Source organism: Ornithorhynchus anatinus, chromosome 9, assembly GCF_004115215.2.
Source record: "Ornithorhynchus anatinus isolate Pmale09 chromosome 9, mOrnAna1.pri.v4, whole genome shotgun sequence".
NCBI classification, from domain to species: domain Eukaryota; kingdom Metazoa; phylum Chordata; class Mammalia; order Monotremata; family Ornithorhynchidae; genus Ornithorhynchus; species Ornithorhynchus anatinus.
Window position 1 is genome coordinate 11,687,586 of NC_041736.1, and position 19,867 is coordinate 11,707,452.

The 19,867-nt window shown below is 40.6% G+C and overlaps 1 protein-coding gene across 1 annotated transcript in view; it reads right to left on the bottom strand.

The window, feature by feature from the left end:
- Nucleotides 1-19,867, bottom strand: part of LOC100082270 (fibroblast activation protein alpha) — a 57,488-nt gene that overhangs the window by 16,332 nt on the left and 21,289 nt on the right. Inside the window, exons 11-20 of the mRNA XM_001512902.5 lie at nucleotides 19,709-19,844; nucleotides 18,043-18,087; nucleotides 12,438-12,542; nucleotides 12,267-12,337; nucleotides 11,850-11,903; nucleotides 10,239-10,363; nucleotides 8,647-8,694; nucleotides 3,072-3,170; nucleotides 2,561-2,630; nucleotides 1,271-1,465 (exon numbers count right to left, since the gene is read on the bottom strand). Coding sequence (XP_001512952.2) covers nucleotides 1,271-1,465; nucleotides 2,561-2,630; nucleotides 3,072-3,170; nucleotides 8,647-8,694; nucleotides 10,239-10,363; nucleotides 11,850-11,903; nucleotides 12,267-12,337; nucleotides 12,438-12,542; nucleotides 18,043-18,087; nucleotides 19,709-19,844 — 948 coding nt within the window. The remainder of the gene's footprint in view (nucleotides 1-1,270; nucleotides 1,466-2,560; nucleotides 2,631-3,071; nucleotides 3,171-8,646; nucleotides 8,695-10,238; nucleotides 10,364-11,849; nucleotides 11,904-12,266; nucleotides 12,338-12,437; nucleotides 12,543-18,042; nucleotides 18,088-19,708; nucleotides 19,845-19,867) is intronic.

Sequence of the window (19,867 nt, forward strand, 5' to 3'; positions counted from 1 at the left end):
TGAATCTACCAATTTGCCAAGCCTAGAAGTGAGGCTTACAGTTTTCAGGGATGTGAGATGTCAGGATTCTAAATTACACTTCACCAGCCCACTAAAAACTACTTCATTAAAATAAAGATGAGGTCGAGGCATGATGTTTTGGAAATCCTTCTTGGAAATCCAGCCAGTGCTGGATTCTAAGAAACTGTTGTTGCCAAAAAATAATGTGACCATTTCTAAGACTGTGGCCTGGATGGAGTCTTAGTGATGATGTTGCTTTTGTTGTGGTGCTTTTGGCTCAGTTTCAGGTTGTCAGGACAATCAAAATAGGAAAATTATGGTCCAGAAGGAAAACAATGCCATGTGGCCTTGAGAAACAGCACGGTCTCGTGGAAAGAGCAAGGGCCTGGGAGTCAGAAGACCTGGGTTTTATTCCATTCATTCATTCTATTCAATCATATTTATTGAGCACTAATGTGTGCAGAGCACTGTACTAAGCGCTTGGGAGAGTACCCTATAAGAATAACTAGACATCTTCCCAATCCCACAATAATTTTACAGTCCAGAGGGGGAGACAGACCTTACTATAAATAAATAAATTACAGATCTGTACACAAGTGCTGTGGGGCTGGGAGGGGAGATGAATACAGGAAGCAAGTCAACATGATGCAAAGGGAGTGGGAGAAGAGGAAAGGAGGGCTTAGTCAGTGAAGACCTCTTGGAGGAGATGGGCCTTCAATAAGGCTTTGAAGGTGGGGAGAGGAATTTCTGCAGATATGAGGAGGGAAAGCATTCCCATCCAGAGGCAGGTTGTGGGTAAGAGGTCAGTGGCAAGATAAATGTGACCGAGGTACAGTGAGGAGGCTAGCATTTAGGAGAGAGGTGTGTGGGCTGGGGTTAGGAGAACAGTGAGGTGAGATAGGAGGGGGCAAGGCTACTGAGTACTTTAAAGTGTTCTAATCTCAGCTCCACCACACATTTGCTGTGTGACTTTGGACAAGTCACTTAACTTCTCTGTGCCTCAATTCCTTTATTCCCTTATCTACAAAATGGGGATTCAGTATTTTATTTTCCTTCCTATTTAGACTGTAAACCCCATGTAGGACCTCATTATCTTATATCCTACCCCAGGGCTTAGTATAGTGTGCTTGACACATAGTTAGCACTTAACAAATACTACAGTTATTTAGATGAAAGTGAAAAATAAAGGAGAAAATAAATGATCAGTTTACAACAGCATCTACCAACCGGACCAATCAACTACCACTGGACAACTGGGCAAGGCACTCACCTAACAGCTGAAATTTGGTCTTCGGTTTCGTAAACTCCCAGCCTTCGATAGACAGCATGCATCATCTCATCTCCCTGGAATGCTGTTCCTCGACCATCCACCAAGGCGATAATGATGCCTTCTTTACTCGCCAGATAGGAAATCCAACTAATGGCAAATATGGATCTCACGCTTTGACTGCAGGGGCCACCGTACCTAAAGAAAAGGGTAGACTTTCTGATTCATTTGCCCTGGCTCAGCTTTCTATCAATGGACAATATTCAGTGGACAATATCCCCAAATACTAACAATGGCCAGATACTGACTTTGGGTAAAAGTGAAATGGTAAAAATAAAATATAAACCAAGTTCAATTGAAGAAGGATCTTACTCTTCCCAGAGAGTAAAGAAGAGGAAAGCCGGGAATGATGTGGAGGTAAAAATCACTAGAAGGTATGCAACCTTTCCTTCACACTGTGGGATGATATTCCCTCACATGGCCACAGTTACCCAAATGGTGGTTAGTAAAACCAAAGGCTTATTGTACCGGGATCTCTAGACCTTTGCAGCTCTCTCTAATAAGACTTGTGGCAAAAAACCCCCCAAATTATATTCCTGCTAACTATAGTGCTGTTCAAGTTAAAAACCATCTAAATCGCACCTGTATATTCCTGCAACTGCTTTAAATTCACTACTGCCATAAATTCATAACTGTGTTCTCAAAATCTGGGTCCCAGTGTGCTTCAGTATCAGTGAGAAGAACAGTGTGATCGTAGTGCATGGGTAAAGAGGTGCAAAACATTGAGTAGCTTTGACTAACTCTATATTGGGGTAGTCAAAATGGTTTTTAGAATATTAAAGGAAGATTCTCAGAACTGAGTTTGGAAAAACCCTCCTGCTCCAATGTCCTTTGGGGAGTGAAAATGGGAGCTACCCCTAAACTATGCTTGGTAGGACTGGTATATAATAATTGTGGAACTGGTTAAGTGCTCAACCAAAGTCTGGGGTAGATGCAAGATAATCAGGTCCCACTTGGGGCTCACAGATTAAGTAGGAGGAAAAACAGGGTAAAAACCCTGGCACACCCTCAGACCTGCCATACTTCTACATATTGTTACCATGATATCAAGCATCAGCCTCTTTCCCAAATCTATTCTTTATTGTCTTGGTTTGTGGCGAAAAATTGCCTCCTATTTTAATGCAGAAGTGATGCAAACTGCTCACGAGAAGTTTATCCACTTTACATAAAAAAGTATTTAAACAATTTTTTCCATTATAGAATCTACAGATAATAATAATAAATACTTCGTACACCTGGATAAGGAGAGGATACTTCTTGGATTTGTCAAATTGAGGAGGGAGGATCAACTTGTGCCACAATGCTTAAAAAAAAAAAAGATGATTTATTAGTTCTGGATTACAATTAGCATTAATTCCTGATTACAATCCATGTTTTTGGAGCAAAAGCTTACAAAAATGAACTCTTATGAGTTGGGAAAGTAAATTTAAATATCTTATGCTACTTAATCATTTTGCTGTTCAATTTTTAATGCAAAAATAAATTTCATTTGTGTTCAATGAATAAAAGTGTTTATAAACCTAGAGTTTGGAAAATCTAGTAAAAATCAATCTCAGAAAATTGGAGTAGTACGAGAATTCTATGTCAATTTAATCCTTAAAAACATTAGGGATGATTACAGAAGCTGTACAGGAGAACATCAATAAAATAATGCTTAGGTAAAAATACGAGATCCTTGCATCTTAAATTTATACGTATCAGTTATAAGCAAGGAGAATATGCAGAGACGTATACTTAGTCTTACTAATTCCATCCACTTCAAATTTATTAATTTCCTCTTTAGGCAGTTGAATGTTTTCCAGAGCTCTTTCTAATTCCTTGTTTTCTTCGAGAATTTGAATTTCTTTAAAAAAGAAGAGAGGAAAAACAAATTTCCATTGTCAACACATTTGCCTTAACTCTTTGGTACTAAACTATTGTCTCTTTTTACATCTTGGCTCTGAATGCAATTGATTAGAAGACCTGCTGAATAATGAGACCAGCCTAACTAAGCGCCTCTGATTTCCATCCTTCAGTGCTGCAAAAATCATGCTTCAGAAAAGAAATGTCATGTCCCAGTCACTGCCCATCTGTCCCAATCTGCTCCAGCAGGCAACTTTTTCATTTATGCAAATTATTAACCATTAGAAAGAAAAGGACAAGGAGTAGGATTTCTTCAATATAGTTTAACAACCTTTATCAGCATCTTCTTCCACATGGTCCAGGTATGAAATGGTGAGCCACATGTGGCTTGCCTGATCATTGTGGGAGTCTGTGATAGTCTTGAGGCGACCCCATAGTCTACCTCTGAACTCTTTTACTCAGGGAGGGGACACCAAAATGCGCAGAAAGGCCACAGGAAATTCACTGAAGGAGAGTTAGTGCCAAAAAGGTACGGGAACAAAGATGCTGTGGATCAGACTTTGGGACTAGGGTGTAGCTATTGAGGCTTTATCAAATCTATTTTGGATTGTAAGTTCGATGACTGACAGGGATTGGGTCCAACCTGATTATCTTGTATCTATGCCAGAACTTAGAACAGTGCTTGGCACATAGTAAGCATTTAACAAGTACCATAATAATAAAAATCCCCTATTCCCTCTCCCTCTAGGTCGTCGGAAGAGAGAGATTGGTCTATGTCAGTGGATGTGTGGCAATTGGCTGGATTCCTCAAGCTGATATCCTTTTGCACCCTTCAGTAAGGAAGCCATATCCTGCCACAATTTGTTCATTCTGCAAAGACCCAAACTGACTAGTCAGGTTTATGAATGAAGAGAAATACAGATTTCCTTTCTTTTAAGGAATGGTCCTTCTTTTAAAATTTTTGTTCCAATCTAGTTAACAGAATCAGCATATGGGCCGATTTTTCCAAAATGTTTGGGTAGGAAAAGAGTTCCAGCTTGTACCGTATATGATCATACTATGCGACTCCAGTAATTAGCTCCTTTAGGTTGAGGCCAAGGCGGGGGTAACACCTAGCCAACGATCACTATTGATAATCACCATTTAAAACTGCATTTTTGTGGGGGACACTTTAAGGGCACAGGGGACTAGTAGCTCCATTTTGATGGATTATCCTGTTTTTTAGTAATTTTCCTCAGTTTCAGGAAAATGCATCAGATGTGGTGGCATCCACCTTTCTTTTCCTTCCAGTACTGCTTGTCAGGCAGGGACAAAAGCTGCCTCATGTCTTGATATGATTTAACATAACTAAGGAACTCATTCTTTGCCTTCGTGGAATGACACTCTGTGGCTAGTTATCCCAACAGTTTTTCAGCTGAATATAGACACTTTTTATTCAGTGACTCTATTTGCCTGCAGCCTTTAATATTTGGAAAACTTTCACATGTAGAAACATTTAAGGAAAAGAGGGACTGTTTTCTAGCTTTTCTTTGAAATCAGAATTTTTTAAAAAAACATTGACTTTAAGACCCTACCTCAGTCTCAGATGAGTATGTGACCTCAAACTTTTGCCCCTGAAGATTGTGTTTTAATCTTTGTTGTTCCACCTAGTTGTTTGTTTGAACCCAGCACTCTACTCTCTGCAGAGCACTTCTTTAAATGTACTTTCTCAATAACTATTTTTTTTTTAAGAAACAAATGATTGCACACACAACTTACTGGGTATCTGGAAGGATCTTTTTTTCCAATCCAGTTGAGGTTATTTTCTAGTTTTTATCTTTGAAAATGAGAGATTGGATTCCACCAGGGGTGATGCAAAGTTCTTGAATGGAATTTTCTAGCAGAAAATATCTTTCTTGGCCCAAACCAATGCTTGTGGAGACAGTGCCATGCAAGCAGAAGAATCAAATATCTCTGGAGACATGGACAATTAGTTCCACTTTTGAGTCCTTGTCCAGGTATCCTGACCAATCAGGGGGCCTGAATAGCATGCAGTCGCACAGCCAAAACAAGTGACTTTCAGCTGAACCTGAAATATCTGGATCGATTGGCCATTCCCATTTGGTTTTGAGTGAAAAGGAAATTGGACATAGCTGGACCATTAATAGTCATGTGGATTAAAGATTTTTTTCTGACAATTAACTTGGTATGTGCTATATAGACTCAGCCAGGAATTCAATAATCTTATGCATTTTCCTAGCTAAATTGGAGTACAAAATGGGTAGCAAGCAAGAGGAAGAACAGGGCCTTCTGAGCCTGGCAGTTGTGCTAACAAGGATAGTTCAGACTTTAGGATTTCAAGATCTTTAGACTAATAAACTTTATCTGGATGACACATTGGTACTTCTAAACAAATCATTTAAATTATCCATGAGAGACAGAAATTAATCCAAGGGAAGAATATCCTGGGTTAAATTTTTTTTTAATTTTTCTCTGGAGAATGAAGAACTTAAAAGTATTTGTAAATACCCCTTCTTGCCAAACCACTTTCACTATATCCCTGTTTACATGGATTTAAAACTTTTGGATAAAATACCCTTCCCACTTTGCCATAGTCAATTGTAGCTTGCGGGAATTAGCACAAAAAATCCATGCAGCTCTGTTTTTAAGTTTGTAATCTTTTATTTGGAAAACTAAATTTGAGAGAAGTTCATGGTTAAATTGAAAATAGCTAACTTCATTTTGAGATAAAATTGAAGGAAAAATCCAATCAAATTTCTCTCATTCATACACATATTACATTTGTTACTTGATAGTGAATTTAAGGAATTCCACGGCCTAGTGGAAAGAGCATGGGCCTTTCCATGTCTTTTTGTCATGTCAGACCGACTCCATGTCAGAGTCAGAGGATCTGGTTTCTAATCTGGCTCCATCACCCATCCGCTGTGTGACCTTGGGTAAATCACTTAACTTCTCTATGCCTCACTTACCTCATCTGTAAAATGGGGATTGACACTTTGAGCCACACAGGGGACAGGGACTGTGTCCAACCTGATCATCTTGTATCTACCTCAGTGCTTAGTACAGTGCGTGGCCCATAGTAAATGCTTAACAAATACCATTTAAAAAGAGGGGGCAAGAATTCACAATTCTAGCAAATGATTCTGGGTGATCACAGCTGCCTCTCACAGGGATGGGAACAGCGTGCAAACAATGAATCTAGAATGTTGATGATATTCTTGACAGCTCTGGCCTCAAAACCCAAAAAAACCCACAAGATTAATAAATTTATCCTGTAACCAAACCTCTTGTGCATGTAATATTTTTAATCACTGGTTGGGCATTAAATGCCTCCATATGTGCAATATGGTTTAGCTGATAAAACCATAAAAACCATAATTGAGGCAATGACCAGCATTTTTAGTGTAAACCTTAACCTTGTCAGGCAGGCAATGGTGTTTATTCACCAGAAGCCACGGAATAAGTGCCGGGGACTGGTGTTTAAAAAGGAAGTAGAAAACACAACCCCACATTAAAGGAGTGTTTTGCATTTATCAACAAAAGGGGAAAAAAAACTAAAACAAACATGGCAAATGTGCTGTGTTGATTTGTCTCTTCTTGTTAATATGAGTCGATCAGCTCTTACCTTACCCCTCCACTCCTAACTCACCCATAAGGGAAGAGTGGGGGTAAGTAAAACTGGGGCTAGGGCAGATGTATACAGGTTGGAGGTGGGAGAATGAAGGGAGAGAGAGGATGGAATAGATCGTGTCATAGCAAATACTGAATAGCCAGCTCCTATGAGCTACTCAAGCTGTGCACCTCTTAAAGAGGACAATGTTGGTATTTGTTAAGCGTTTACTATGTGCAGAACACTGTTCTAAGCGCTGGGGTAGATACAGGGTGATCAGGTTGTCCCACGTGAGGCTCACAGTTAATCTCCATTTTACAGATGAGGTAACTGAGGCACATAGAAGTTAAGTGACTTGCCCACAGTCACACAGCTGACAAGTGGCAGATCCGGGAATCAAACCCATGACCTCTGACTCTGAAACCCAGGCTCTTTCCACTGAGCCATGCTGCTTCCGTAGGACAGGGCCAGGATATGACCCAGATGGGCCAGAAAGTCTATCTGCTTAAGCTTTCTGGTTCCCTGAGGCTTTTTCCTATGAACACATCTAATGCCAACAAGCCATTCAACAGCCTTGAAAGCTGCTTGAGATCAGGGAACAAGTCTACCAACACCATTTTATTGTTCTCTTCCAAGTGCTCCAAGCACAGAGTAAGTGCTCAATAAATACCAATCATTGATTGATTATTCAGAGTATAAATAATAATAATTGTGGTATTTACTAAGCACTTAATATGTGTCAAATACTATACTAAGTGCTAGGGTAGATACAAGATCATCAGGCTCTACATGGGGCTCATAGTCTAAGTAAAAGGGAGTACAGGTATTAAGTCCCCATTTTGCAGATGAGGGACCTGAAGCACAGAGAAGTTAAGTGACTTGCCAAGGTCACACAGCAATCAAGTGACAGTGCTGACACTAGAACCCAGATCCTTAGACTCCCAGATCCTTAGACTCCCAGGCCCATGCTCTTTATATTAGATTACACTGCTTCTCAGTATTGCTTTAGTTGGCAGCTCCCTCTAGACTGAAAGGAAGCTCACTGTGGGCAGGAAACATGTTTACCAACTCTACTGTATTGTACTCTCCCAATCATTTAGTACACTGCTCTGTGCAAAATAAGCACTCAACAAATATGATTGATTGGTTGATTGATCTTGTACTCTTCTCTCTCAATCAATCAATTAATCATATTTATTGAATGCTTATTGGGTTCAGAGCACTTGGGAGAGTACAATATAACAGAGTTGGTAGACACATTCCCTGCCCACAGTGAGCTTACAATCTTCTCTCCTTCCCAACTTCCTTCTCCTCATCCTCCAACTTTGGAAGTGGGGGTCCAGCAGAAATGCTATGCGTAATGAGTCCCCACTTGCTTGATAAAGCCTTGGAGGCCAAGTGGTGAGAGCAGAGGGAGCTCCTTGGAAGCAAGAGTCTTATATTTTTCTTCAGTTCTACTTAACTGAGTGTTTAATGATTAGGAAGTGTTCAGTAAATATCACTACTGCTACTGAAATTTAATGTAGTTACTGAGTCGAAGGAACAGGGGTTACAGTTACTACGTGTAAATTGTGGCCTTGGTTGGCAAAATTTTCCCTAGACAGTAACTGGAAGCGGAACTAGAGCAGGAAGAGATTCTCCTCTTTGGTACAATAGGCTATAGCCTCACAGCAAACAAAAATGGAGAAATTCAAGTTTCCCATTCTGATTCCCAAATAGAAAACAGAAGTGGCAGCTTTAGCTGCCAATCATTTTGAATGATATTTGTCTTGCTAGTGTCAAAACAGGCTTCTTCAGTATTAGATTACAGAATTTATTTATTGCATTTAAGAAATGAAAAATGTACAATAGCGTAAAAAATAAATACCTTGGTCATTATGGCCATTGTGAAGAGTCGAAATAGGAATTCCTGGGCCTGTTACAGAGTTAAAACAATTGTTTAGTTTCAGCTTGAATACATCTTTCTCTTATATTGCATTTGACTGCTCAGCTAGAGACATAAACCCTATTTACATTAGAATCAGAGCCTTATCCAAGGAAAATAGCTGAAAGTTGGTTGTGCACTTTTCTAAAAGTGCTATTGCTCTGCAGACAAAATAACATCCCACTGAAAGTTAAGGAGCCGTTACATAAAGTGACCCAAGAAGTAACCGTAATAAATGAGCTTGGGGGAAGGTGTCATATCTCATTGACTAAGCTGGCTGGTTTTAACACAATGAGGTTAATATCAAATATTCCTCGCAACAATGCCTGGGATAGGTTTTCATTCTGGCCCACTTGGTTTTCTGCTTAGGTGGTTAAATGTTGTGGTGAGATATCATCGTCCTCATGAAAAAAAAAATAGTTCCATCAGAGATCTGAATTCAGAATTGAACTCCTTTCTATCCCAAATCACTTCAAACTCTACATTATGGTGGTACATTAGAGACTATGTAATCCATCAGTCAAACAATCAACAACCATTATTATTGTGATTCAAAACGATTCTATAAGAGCATAGTGCTTTACTGGAGGTTTTTAAATTTGTAAATAATACAAATAATAAGCCATACAATTAAATCGTATATTCCAATGACAGAAATCACTGACCAAATCACAAGTCTACATAATCAACCACTAGGTTTGTACGTTTTTATTTGTGATCTTCTCTTGTTCCTTTGAGCTAAGAGTGCAGACCAATGGAAAGAACATGAACCTGGGATCTGTTAATAATAGTAAATTAATAATAATAATGATGGTGTTTGTTAAACAGGATCCAAGAAGATGGAAAGAGGTTCAAAAACCTCTATAAAACCTGACTCAAAACCCAAACACCTTATCAGGAAGCTCTTTCTTCTGTGACATAGCCTAACAAATTAAAATTGCATCAGAGGCTAATGATGTGTTGGTGATGGTGGTGATAATGATGACGATGATGGAGTTCCCCACCATGAGAAGCAGCATGGTCTAGTTCTAATCCCAACTCTACCACTTAACTACTGTGTGGCCTTGGGCAAACCACTTAACTTCTCTGTGCCTCAGTTTTCTTATCTGAAAAATGGGGATTCAACACCTGTTCTCCCTCCTTCTTAGTGAGCACCATGAGGTGCAAGGACCATGTCCTACCTGATTTTTTTTTTACCCTAGTGTTGAGTAGAGGGATTGGCACACAGTAAGCGCTTAACAAATACTATGATTATTGTTATTACTACTAGGTGTGGTAGACGAAGCCCAGACTGAAACCTCAGGACTGAGAATCTGCAAGAAGGAATTGGTTATATTTCTAGCTGATTGTTCAGTTCTACTCATGTGCTGGGGTCCTCACCAGTTAAGACATGGGTTTAGTAGATTGCAAAATGCAGGTACAGTCTTTCCCCACATTAGCCAACTACATGCAAAACTGGGCCTGGAACCCAGGTGCTTTGATACCAGAGCAGTAATCTTTCCTCTGCACCAACTTACATCTGTGGCTATACGTACCATAACAGATTAGTGCGTAATACCGAGCAGAGTTGCTGAAACTTGCTGTATAATATTGGCATCTTTCCTTCCTTAGATGACAACTGATGCATTTCTTCTTTGGAGGATTTTCTCGAATACTAATTCTAGAAGGAAATGGAAACAATGAAGTCAAGTTTTTGGATGATACCAAACTAAACTGAGATATGAAACACCTAGTTTACTTACCAGGATACTATCTATTCCAGCACAAACATGGGTTTCCAGAGAAGGTTTCGTGCTAAGCATTTAGAATTTCTTTGTTGTGGTTATAGTTCTTTTTTCTGTTCTCCAAAAATGGTGATTCTAAACATCTGGCAGTCTCAAGTGTTTTGTTTTTGAGGGAAGCTAAACATTCAGATTAAGGAAGCTAAAAAAATAGATGGGAAATGGTATCTTTGGATGAGGATATTTAAATCGTCATCATCAATGGCATTTATTGAGCACTTACTGTGCCCAGAGCACTGTACTAAGCACTTGGTAAAGTACAATACTAAAGAGGTGGTAGCATCATCAAAGGTATTTATTGAGCTCTTACTGTGTGCTGAGCAATGTACTAAGCATTTGAGAGAGTACAATAGGACAGAGTCAGTAGAGACATTCCCTGCCCACAACGAGCATACAGTCTGCATAAGACTACTGTTATTTAAGAGAATCTTCCATAGTGTAAACAAATTAAAGTTCCTAATGAAATGATCAAGGCAGATTATATCCTAGTTGAACAAGAGAACTTTCCCAATTTAAAGGGAATAAAATGCAAAGATGAGACAATGCTATTTCGACAAAGTTATTTTTTTAAATCGTTCATTCGATCGTATTTACTGAGCGCCAACTGTGTGCGGAGCACTGCACTAAGCACTTATCTTATCCAGTAGAACTTTAAGATAACGCCAGTGTTATAAGGGTTCTCAGGATGCCTAACCAGCTAGGGGACCAGGCAAGATAGTTAAGCCGCCTAGGATCTTTGGTGGTGGAAATTCTATTTGCCTGCCAAGATTGAATCTTTTGGATTTTGTCATTTAGAATTTTTTCCTACTGGGCCTTTCCTACTAATGTCTTAAGCTTGTTAGAATTTGCACTGATTTTTAATGCTCCAAAAAGGACTATGAATCAGAATCTCTTTTTCCCCCCACTAGATGACTCAGTTGCAGGAATTTTTTAGTTGTGAGAGGTTTTTTGGCTTTGGAAATGGGGTGGGGTTTGAAAGCCCTAGCTTTTAGGAAAGCTCTAAAGAGTATGTAAGCACTTAACACACACCATAATTATTATAATTATCATTCACATTTTATCATAAACAAATAGTGATAGTGACAATATATTTGGGTCATTTCAAAGTGAAAATCAGTCCCCAAACCAGAACTTCTTGGTGTATGCTTTTAAAAACCAACATTTGAGCTAGCTACAATTCTCTAGACTATGCTAGTTATGCTGAAACAGTATAACACAACTGCTCTGTGAGAGTTCTCTTCTTGCTTTGTGTCTTAGTATGCATTGTTTCAGGAAGTATTTACTAGCACTTATATGCAGTCTAATTTAGAATTTATTCAAAGGTTTATAAATACAAGTAATGAAGACATTTTGCAAAAATCTTACTTGTAAATATTTCTTCTCCCTGGGAAGTCTTCAAATTCATTGCTAGAATAAAACCTACAAATGTAGTCAGAGATTATTAAATAGTCACTGATTGCAAATTTCAGTACTAATAATTGAAATACAATTTTCCTTATATTGCTCTATTTTCAATTAACTGATTCAGTCTCAACAACCAAGGGAAGAGGCATTGTTTTCACTAGAATCCCTCCTAGAAATATCTCTAGAGTCAAGATTAAAGGACATCCTGACAATGATTATCTCATCGTGAAATGCTAAAGTTGTATAGACCATTCGGTACAAGAGAGAAAACCTAACTATAAAGCTGATAATGAAAACAAACAGTGCTATATCAATCTCAATATTTAATAGCAAACAAATAAAGGAAAGTAGCATACTGGGGCTGTAGAGAATACTTACAGTGAATCTTGGGTCACTTTGAATATGCTTATGGCCTCCCACTGCCCACTTGTAATTTGTACTGCATTTTCCTAAAAAAAAAAAAGACATAAAATGGGGTCTGCAGTTTTCATTGTTCATTTAAGACAAATTAGGAATTTTCTTGTAGGGTTAATTGACAGAGGAACATACCACGGTGTCATTGATATAATGAATATGCTTGTAACCATCCTTATCACTAAATATTTTGTAGTATGAAATCATGTCAAACGTGAAAACTGGTGCTGAAACAAAAAACTGAAACAAAAGAACAGAAACTGTAGTTAAAACAAACATCTTTGGAAAGGTACTGGGAACAGAATCTGGCATCTTCAGTGTACAGAACTCTCCATCAATGAAGTTGACATTTTCAGTAACCAGAATCCTTCATTTTCTCCTTTTAGTCCTCAGAGTAAACGTTAGTGATTCTGTTCCTCATTGCCAGATCCACTTTTCTATTGGTTCCAGCTGACTTTCATTTGCAACTGCATGTCTGTTGGGAAGCTGACATTTGAATTGTTTCTCTTTACTTCCTGAGTTCCTATGGTTTGGATGTGAATCAAAAGAACAATAATGTGAATTGGCTGTTTGGACTAGGTCTTACTCTTTCTACTACATTCGACACAGATTCATTTTCCATTTCATCCTTGACCTCTCTGGAAAAATGGACCAGCAATGGTACCAGGAAATTCCAAAGGACATTTTGACACATTAAAGTTCTAAGGACAGTTGGGTGCCTTCCCACAGGGGCCCTGCCCCGGCCCAATTCCCAGAGGACAGAGGTGAGCAAGGAGAGTTCCAGATTTCTCTTCCAGCTGCTAGAAATGCAGTGACCTCTGCACCCTGCTCCTGCAGAGCTTGGGGAGCACTAAGAACCTCCCAAGGAATAAAGGGAGGTAAATTACATATATCATTTACCTTAATGTCTGTCTCTCCCTCTAGACTCTATGCTCATTGTGGGCAGAGAACATATCTACCAACTCTGTTGAAATCTCCCAAATGCTTAGTAAGGTACTCTGGGTACAGTAAAAGCTCAATAAATACCTCCTGCTCAAGCAGGAGGGTACAAAGACAGGACTGATACCCCATTGTCCTTTCCTCCTGTGAAGATCCACAGTATTTTCTCACTGGAAGGTGCAAAGTACAGCTTTACTCTTGATCACCTGGGGTAATGGCAACAGGTCCAGGGTATTGAAAATCAACCACTTGTAAACTTCTCTTTAGCTATTATGATTTGCAACACTCTCCGCAACAAAACCATTACCCAACCTACTTATAAGTGGTGCCTTCCTCTCATTTGAAGTGGGTTTAATTTCCCCTGGTGAGAATGTTAATGAAAGAGCAAAAATGTAGGACTACAGCAGAAAAGCAAAGATGGGAATGGTACACTACCAAGGTCTTGAACAATCAAAGTTGACTGCACACTCAACTGTGCAACATATATTTATCCGCAGGAAAGGGACCTGAGATAAGTTTATTCCACAGACATCACCGAAACTGCTTTAACACAATTACAGTGACTTTCAGACCCAGAAAACCTGCTTGCCAGTTCTTGGTGGTGACAAAATGTAAACTTCATTAGCTCTATTTTGAAAAAGATTGCTAATATCTTCCACTAATCATCTGTAGTTTTCCCTACTTCCCATGATTTTGACACATAAATAAATCACTCATAAAAGGAAAGCAAAATCAAATGAAAAAACAAGTCCACCTCCATATTGGAAGCCTGCCCTTAATATTTTTAAGTGGAGCATTTTTATACTAAGTATAAATTTACCCACAAAATCCAGAACCAAGGGAAGCAGGATACTTAATCCTTTGCAGGCCTTTGGGTATCATCAGTGGGATATAAATTTGCTGGTCAGATCATTCTTCATCATCAAAATGAGCTCATTATGCTTCCCCCAAGATTTGGAAATTCCTTACTAGGAACCTCATTCCAACCAGAAGTATCACTACAATTCCTTGTTCTATAGGAAACCCTTCAAGTTGGCTTAATTTCCAAATAGAGACCGACGACTGATTTGCTGAAGAGCGAATAGGACATTTGGGCCTTGAAACATTTCATTGCATTCGATAAAAAAGGCAAAACTGAGGACATCCTCTAGCACCTGCAGTGGGTCATTTTCCAAAAAGATGAAAATGATCTTTTCTAACTCCAAAGGTCTGAAAGAGAAAAATGAGAGGGGCAGATAGCAGTGTGCTGAAAAACAAGGGTCAGGGAAACAGGAAGAATATTTCCACTAAGCAAAGACTGACTTATCTTTCTTTCTTTCTTCAGTGCACTCATCTAAGTCAACAGTGCTTTAGCAGTCGTGGTAACTCAGGTGAGGTAAAGAGAGTGTGAAATATTTCCGAGTTCACATTGTCAGAGTGAGTCCATAATGCATTCTGCCTTAAGTGCTACTTTGCAATGATTCACACCTGTGCCTTAGATAAACACATGAACGGGGAGTTCACCCTATTCTAATGATGATGCAGCTCCTCCAGTGGGTCTATTTGTCACGGTCAGTTTTCTCCATAATTTGCCCATCTGAATATGAAAGGTCATGGCCTTTGTGTTATTTGCAATCTCAAGTGTTTACAGTTGCCCAGCTAGTGATCACAGTGGACCTAGTTGAAAAAAAGATATAGGGGAACTGAACTCCTACTTGATTGTGACAGAAGATCTCCTTAATCAAAAGTACAGGCCTGCAACCATGGGATAGAAAGGCCATGGGCTCTGCCTGTGATACTGATGCAAGGTAGGGCTTTGTAGGTGTTATTTAAAATGGGTTCAAGAATGATTCGGGGGTAGAGACTAGAGGTGATCAGATCAAGTGGGTTTCCAAGTTGGTGAGTGGCTGAGGTGGAGTGGAATAGGAGATCAGGGGAGTTGAGAAGTGAAAGGAAGTGGATAATGGAAGAGTCATTACGGACTCCAAATGAATATTGAAGTCCCTAAGAATCAAAGTAGGGATGGAGAAAGCGCAAAGAAATGTGAGAAAGGGATCAATATCTAGACTGTGGGCTCACTGTGGGCAGGGAACGTGTCTGATTACTCTGTTGTCTTGCATTGCTGTGTTATGCTGAACAGAGTAAGTGCTCAGTCAATACCACTGATGACGAAAATGGTTCAGAAAGTTGCAGAAGAGGACTATGGGGGGGGACAATAATAGGAGTGGGTGGTAGTGGTGGATGACATGGGCTTCAAAGGTAGGGAAAGAGAGGGATAGGGAGGAGAGGTGGAATGAAAGCGGTGCTGGGAAGCAAGAATGAAGTCAACTCCTATCCCTTCCCCAGTGAGTTTTGGGGAGTGGGAGAAGAGGAGCATCAGGGGAAACAGGGTCATCTGGGATGAGCCCGGTTTCAGTAATGGCAAGAAGGAGCAGTGAGGTCAGGGACAGGTCGAGGATGAAGGGAAACTCTCCCATGATGGAGCAGAAGTTCCACAGGCTGCACTTGGCTGAGGCTGTGGTGGTGCTGTGGGGAGAGGGAATCGTGCGAAGGGGAAGAAGGGGTTGGATGGTTGGAAGAAGGTCACTGACGGGGGCTGGTGTGTGTTGTGGGGGCGATGATGGGTGGCAATGAGATGGGGCGAGGCGGGGGTAGTATGTCACGAGGGGTAGGGAGTGGTTGGATGGGAGTGAGCTGAGAAGGGCTGATGTGTAGGGAGGGCAATGGTGGGGGGATGCTGGTGAGAGGGTCTGGCATTAGGCAATTTGTAGCAGCCAACCTGGAGCACCCATCCGCCAAGCAGGTAACTCTAGGAATAGGGACCTAGCAGCTCCCAGCTGGGGGAGAAGCAGCATGGCTTAGTGGAAAGAGCCCGGGCTTGGGAGTCAGAGGTCATGGGTTCTATTCCCGGCTCACCACTTGTCAGCTGTGTGACTATAGGCAAATCACTTAACTTCTCTGTGGCTCAGTTACCTCATCTGTATCTAGTTTGTATCTATTAGCTTGTATCTGGGAAGCAGCGTGGCTCAGTGGAAAGAGCACAGGCTTGGGAGTCAGAGGTCATGGGTTCGAATCCCAGATCCGCCACTTGTCAGCTGTGTGACTGTGGGTGAGTCACTAAACTTCTCTGTGTCTCAGTTACCTCATCTGTAAAATGGGGATGAAGACTGTGAGCCTCGCATGAGACAATCTGATTACCCTGTGTCTACCCCAGCGCTTAGAACAGTGCCCTGTACATAGTAAGCGCTTTACAAATACCAACATTATTATTATTATTACCCAAGCGCTTAGAACAGAGCTTGGCACATAGTAAGTGCTTAACAAATACCATTATTATTATTATTATCATTATTGGGGGGATCCCCAGAGTGAATGGGAAATCACTAACAAGTTGTTAGGTGCTAATGGGTGAATGTTAATACTTCATTAGCAGCTGGATTGATATGCAGAGTCCTGTTTGTCCTGTGTTTTCCCAGGTTTTTATTTTTAATGGCATTTGTTAGTCATTTACTATGTGCCAGACACTGTATTAAGCACTAGGGTAGATACAAGCTAATCAGGTTGGACACAGTCCATGACCCACATGAGGCTCACAGTCCCTCATTTTACAGATGAGGTGACTGAGGCAGGGAGAAGTGAAATGACTCATCCAAGGTCACACAGCAGAGAAGTGACAGAGCCGGGATTAAAACCCAGGTCCTTCTGACTCCCAGGCCCAAGCTGTATCCACTAGGCCACACCGCTTCTACCGCTTTGGCTATCTCGGGATCCTGGTGTGAGAGGCGTGTATGGGAGGTAGGGGAAGATGGACGTTCCTTTCTCCTAGAATGGTGCCAGGCCCCAGTAGGGGGACAGCTATCTTCCCCTTGGTTTGCTCCCAGCCCCCTGTCTTGGATAGCATGGAATTCACTGTACAGGGATAGATCCCACTCAGCCCTTCTCTTTATTTGCTGGCCTATATAAATTTGTTCTTAAAACTATAGGCTTTGTTTGGATCACACTTTCTGAAATCCTTCTAAAAAGCCACTTATTAATCTTCAGGTTTATTTAAACCAAGAATTTTTCATCACTCTTCTTGAAGGTTGAAAGCACACTATGACAAGAATTGTTCGTTTTTCAGTTCCATAAAGGAGAGTTTTCAAGGGAAGGGAACGCTAGTGATTTTTCTTCCCTACCTCGTTGCTTGTGTTTTGTGGTTCTTAAAAGTTCTTGTACCTTTCGTGGGTCACCATTCTTGATATTGAGTTTAGCAACTGAATTCCCCATTTTCCAAATTATATTTTTAGCCTCAGCTCTTTAGGAAGTAAGATAAATCTTTGTCCATCCATCCCGGAGAAAGCCTAAATCTCTTTGATCACAGTTCCATCAGCGTGGTGCCTGGGAATAGCCCCTTTCTATCCAGATGAAGTCTAGAGTTGGGTGGGGGCTGTGAACAGCAGGAATGCAGTCAGTTCCTCCCATGACGGCTCCTTTCGGACTCCAAGCCAGCAGCAGTCAGTAACCGTCCCCCACCCAAACCACTGTTCTCAGTGTCGCAATGAAGAAGGAGGTTGCTAACTACAGCTGTGATCATCTCTGGAGTGTGGGAGACACCACCCCAGACCAAAACTGCTGACTCAGGGCACGCGCCCATCACACAGGCCATATTTTGCTCTATGGCCTTACCACTTTCTGCTCTGAGCCCTGATAGAGCATCAGCGTCAGCATGGTCACTGAGGTTAAAGTGGTTCTTGTCTGGTCAAGTTTCAGCTTATCCTTTGATAACTAAATTTCGGTCAAAATTTCCTGAGCATAAAGGAAAAAAATGATAGCAAAACCATACTCCACCGGTCCATCCTGTTCGGCTTTCTTCTATGTGTTCCTGGGTCTGTATAACAAAACAACACGGCAAAGAAATAGTCAGAAGGTAAAATCGTTCTCAGTCCATATCCCAGGCCTGCTTCCTGAACCTCTTCTCTCATGATTTCTCTTCTTTCTCTGGACTTATGGGTTCTGCTTCATTAACTTCTCATGCATAATATTGCCTATATGCTACACTGCTCTCTGTGAAACCCTTCATCCACTACCTGTTTTCTGGCTCTCAAAAAAACCTATTCCTCTTATGCGGTTGCCATTTCTCTTGCCATCCATATGTTTGGTCTCTTAGGCATCAACCAATCAGTAAATAGCAGTGTGAGAAGCAGCATGGCCTAGTGGAAAGAGCATGGGATTGGAAGTCAGAAGACTTGGGTTAAAAGCTGGATTCTCACCCCAGCTCCACCATTTGCCTGCTGTAGGACCTTGGGCAAATCACCTAATTTACCTGTGTCTCAGTCTCCTCATCTGTAAAATGGGGACCGTGAGCCCATGTGGGATTGGGACGGCGTCCTACATGATTATCTTGTATCTACCATAGTGCTTAGTACACTGCTTGGCACATAGTAAGTGCTTAACACAACTATTATTACTATTAATAATAATAAAAACATTTTTGAGCTCCAACTTGATGCAGAGCAGTATACTAATGCTAGAGTATAAATGGTTTAAAAGACATGATCCCTGGACTGAAATAATAGAGTGTAAAAGACATGCGCATAAGTGTTATAGAGGTTATGGTAATTTAAAGGTGACACAGAATGGCTGAAGTGGCAAAAAAATGGGGAAATTACAGATTACTCAGGAAAGGCCTTCTGGAGGAATGCTAAGTGCATAGTATAGTGCTTGTCACACAGTAAATGCTCAAATAATACTATTGATTGATTGGAGAAAATAGCCTGAAGGATGATAAAGTCTGGCTGGCCTTCCACAACTAATATCCTTCTGGTTTTAAGTCATAATATCATCAGTGAATTCTAGATCTGGGAGAGACTCATAAGTGGTCATCTGTTTCTACCCTTGTTTCTAGGGGCAATGCTAAAATCTAGACTATAAACTCATTGGGAGCAGGGAATGTGTTTGTTCATTGTTATCTTGCATGCTCTGCACACAGTAAGCACTCAACATATACATTTGACTGATATCTAGGACAGGTGGTATCTTATTTTATAGATCTCCAGCTATTCTCTCTTCAACATCTTCTCCTCATTTCTTCTTTTTTTCCTCTGGCGAGAAATGCTAATGCATCTTCTTCCCCTGTTCTGTGTCACTATCATCCCCTCCTCCTCTAGGCCCTGCACCTTCCTTTCCTTAACATCTGGCTCACCTTTCTATTTGCAGAGGACTACTTACTATGTAGCCCGTGTGGGATAGGGACTCTATCCCATCTCTAAATATTGCATCTACCCCAGAGCTGTGTACAATGCTTGGCACATAGTAAGCACTTAAATGCTACATGTATTATTATTATTATTGTTAGAAACAAGAGCCAGCCCCTGCCCCCCAAAAACTTATATGGTGGACCTGTGAGCACCTCTATAACCAGGGCATATAAGGACCAATGTCAACTAAAAGCGGTATTTTATATCCTAAATTCATCCAGTTAAATATGCTCAACTTTTCACCATACTTACCTTTGGGCAATCCCATGTCTGTGAGTTTTCTTTGAAGTCGCAGATAGATAACACAGAGACATTCTGGATTCTTTTTAGCCACTGTAAACATATTCGTTCATCAGTTATCCAGGTAAGCCAACTAAAGTAATAGTCGCTGTAAACAGAGTGAAAGGAACA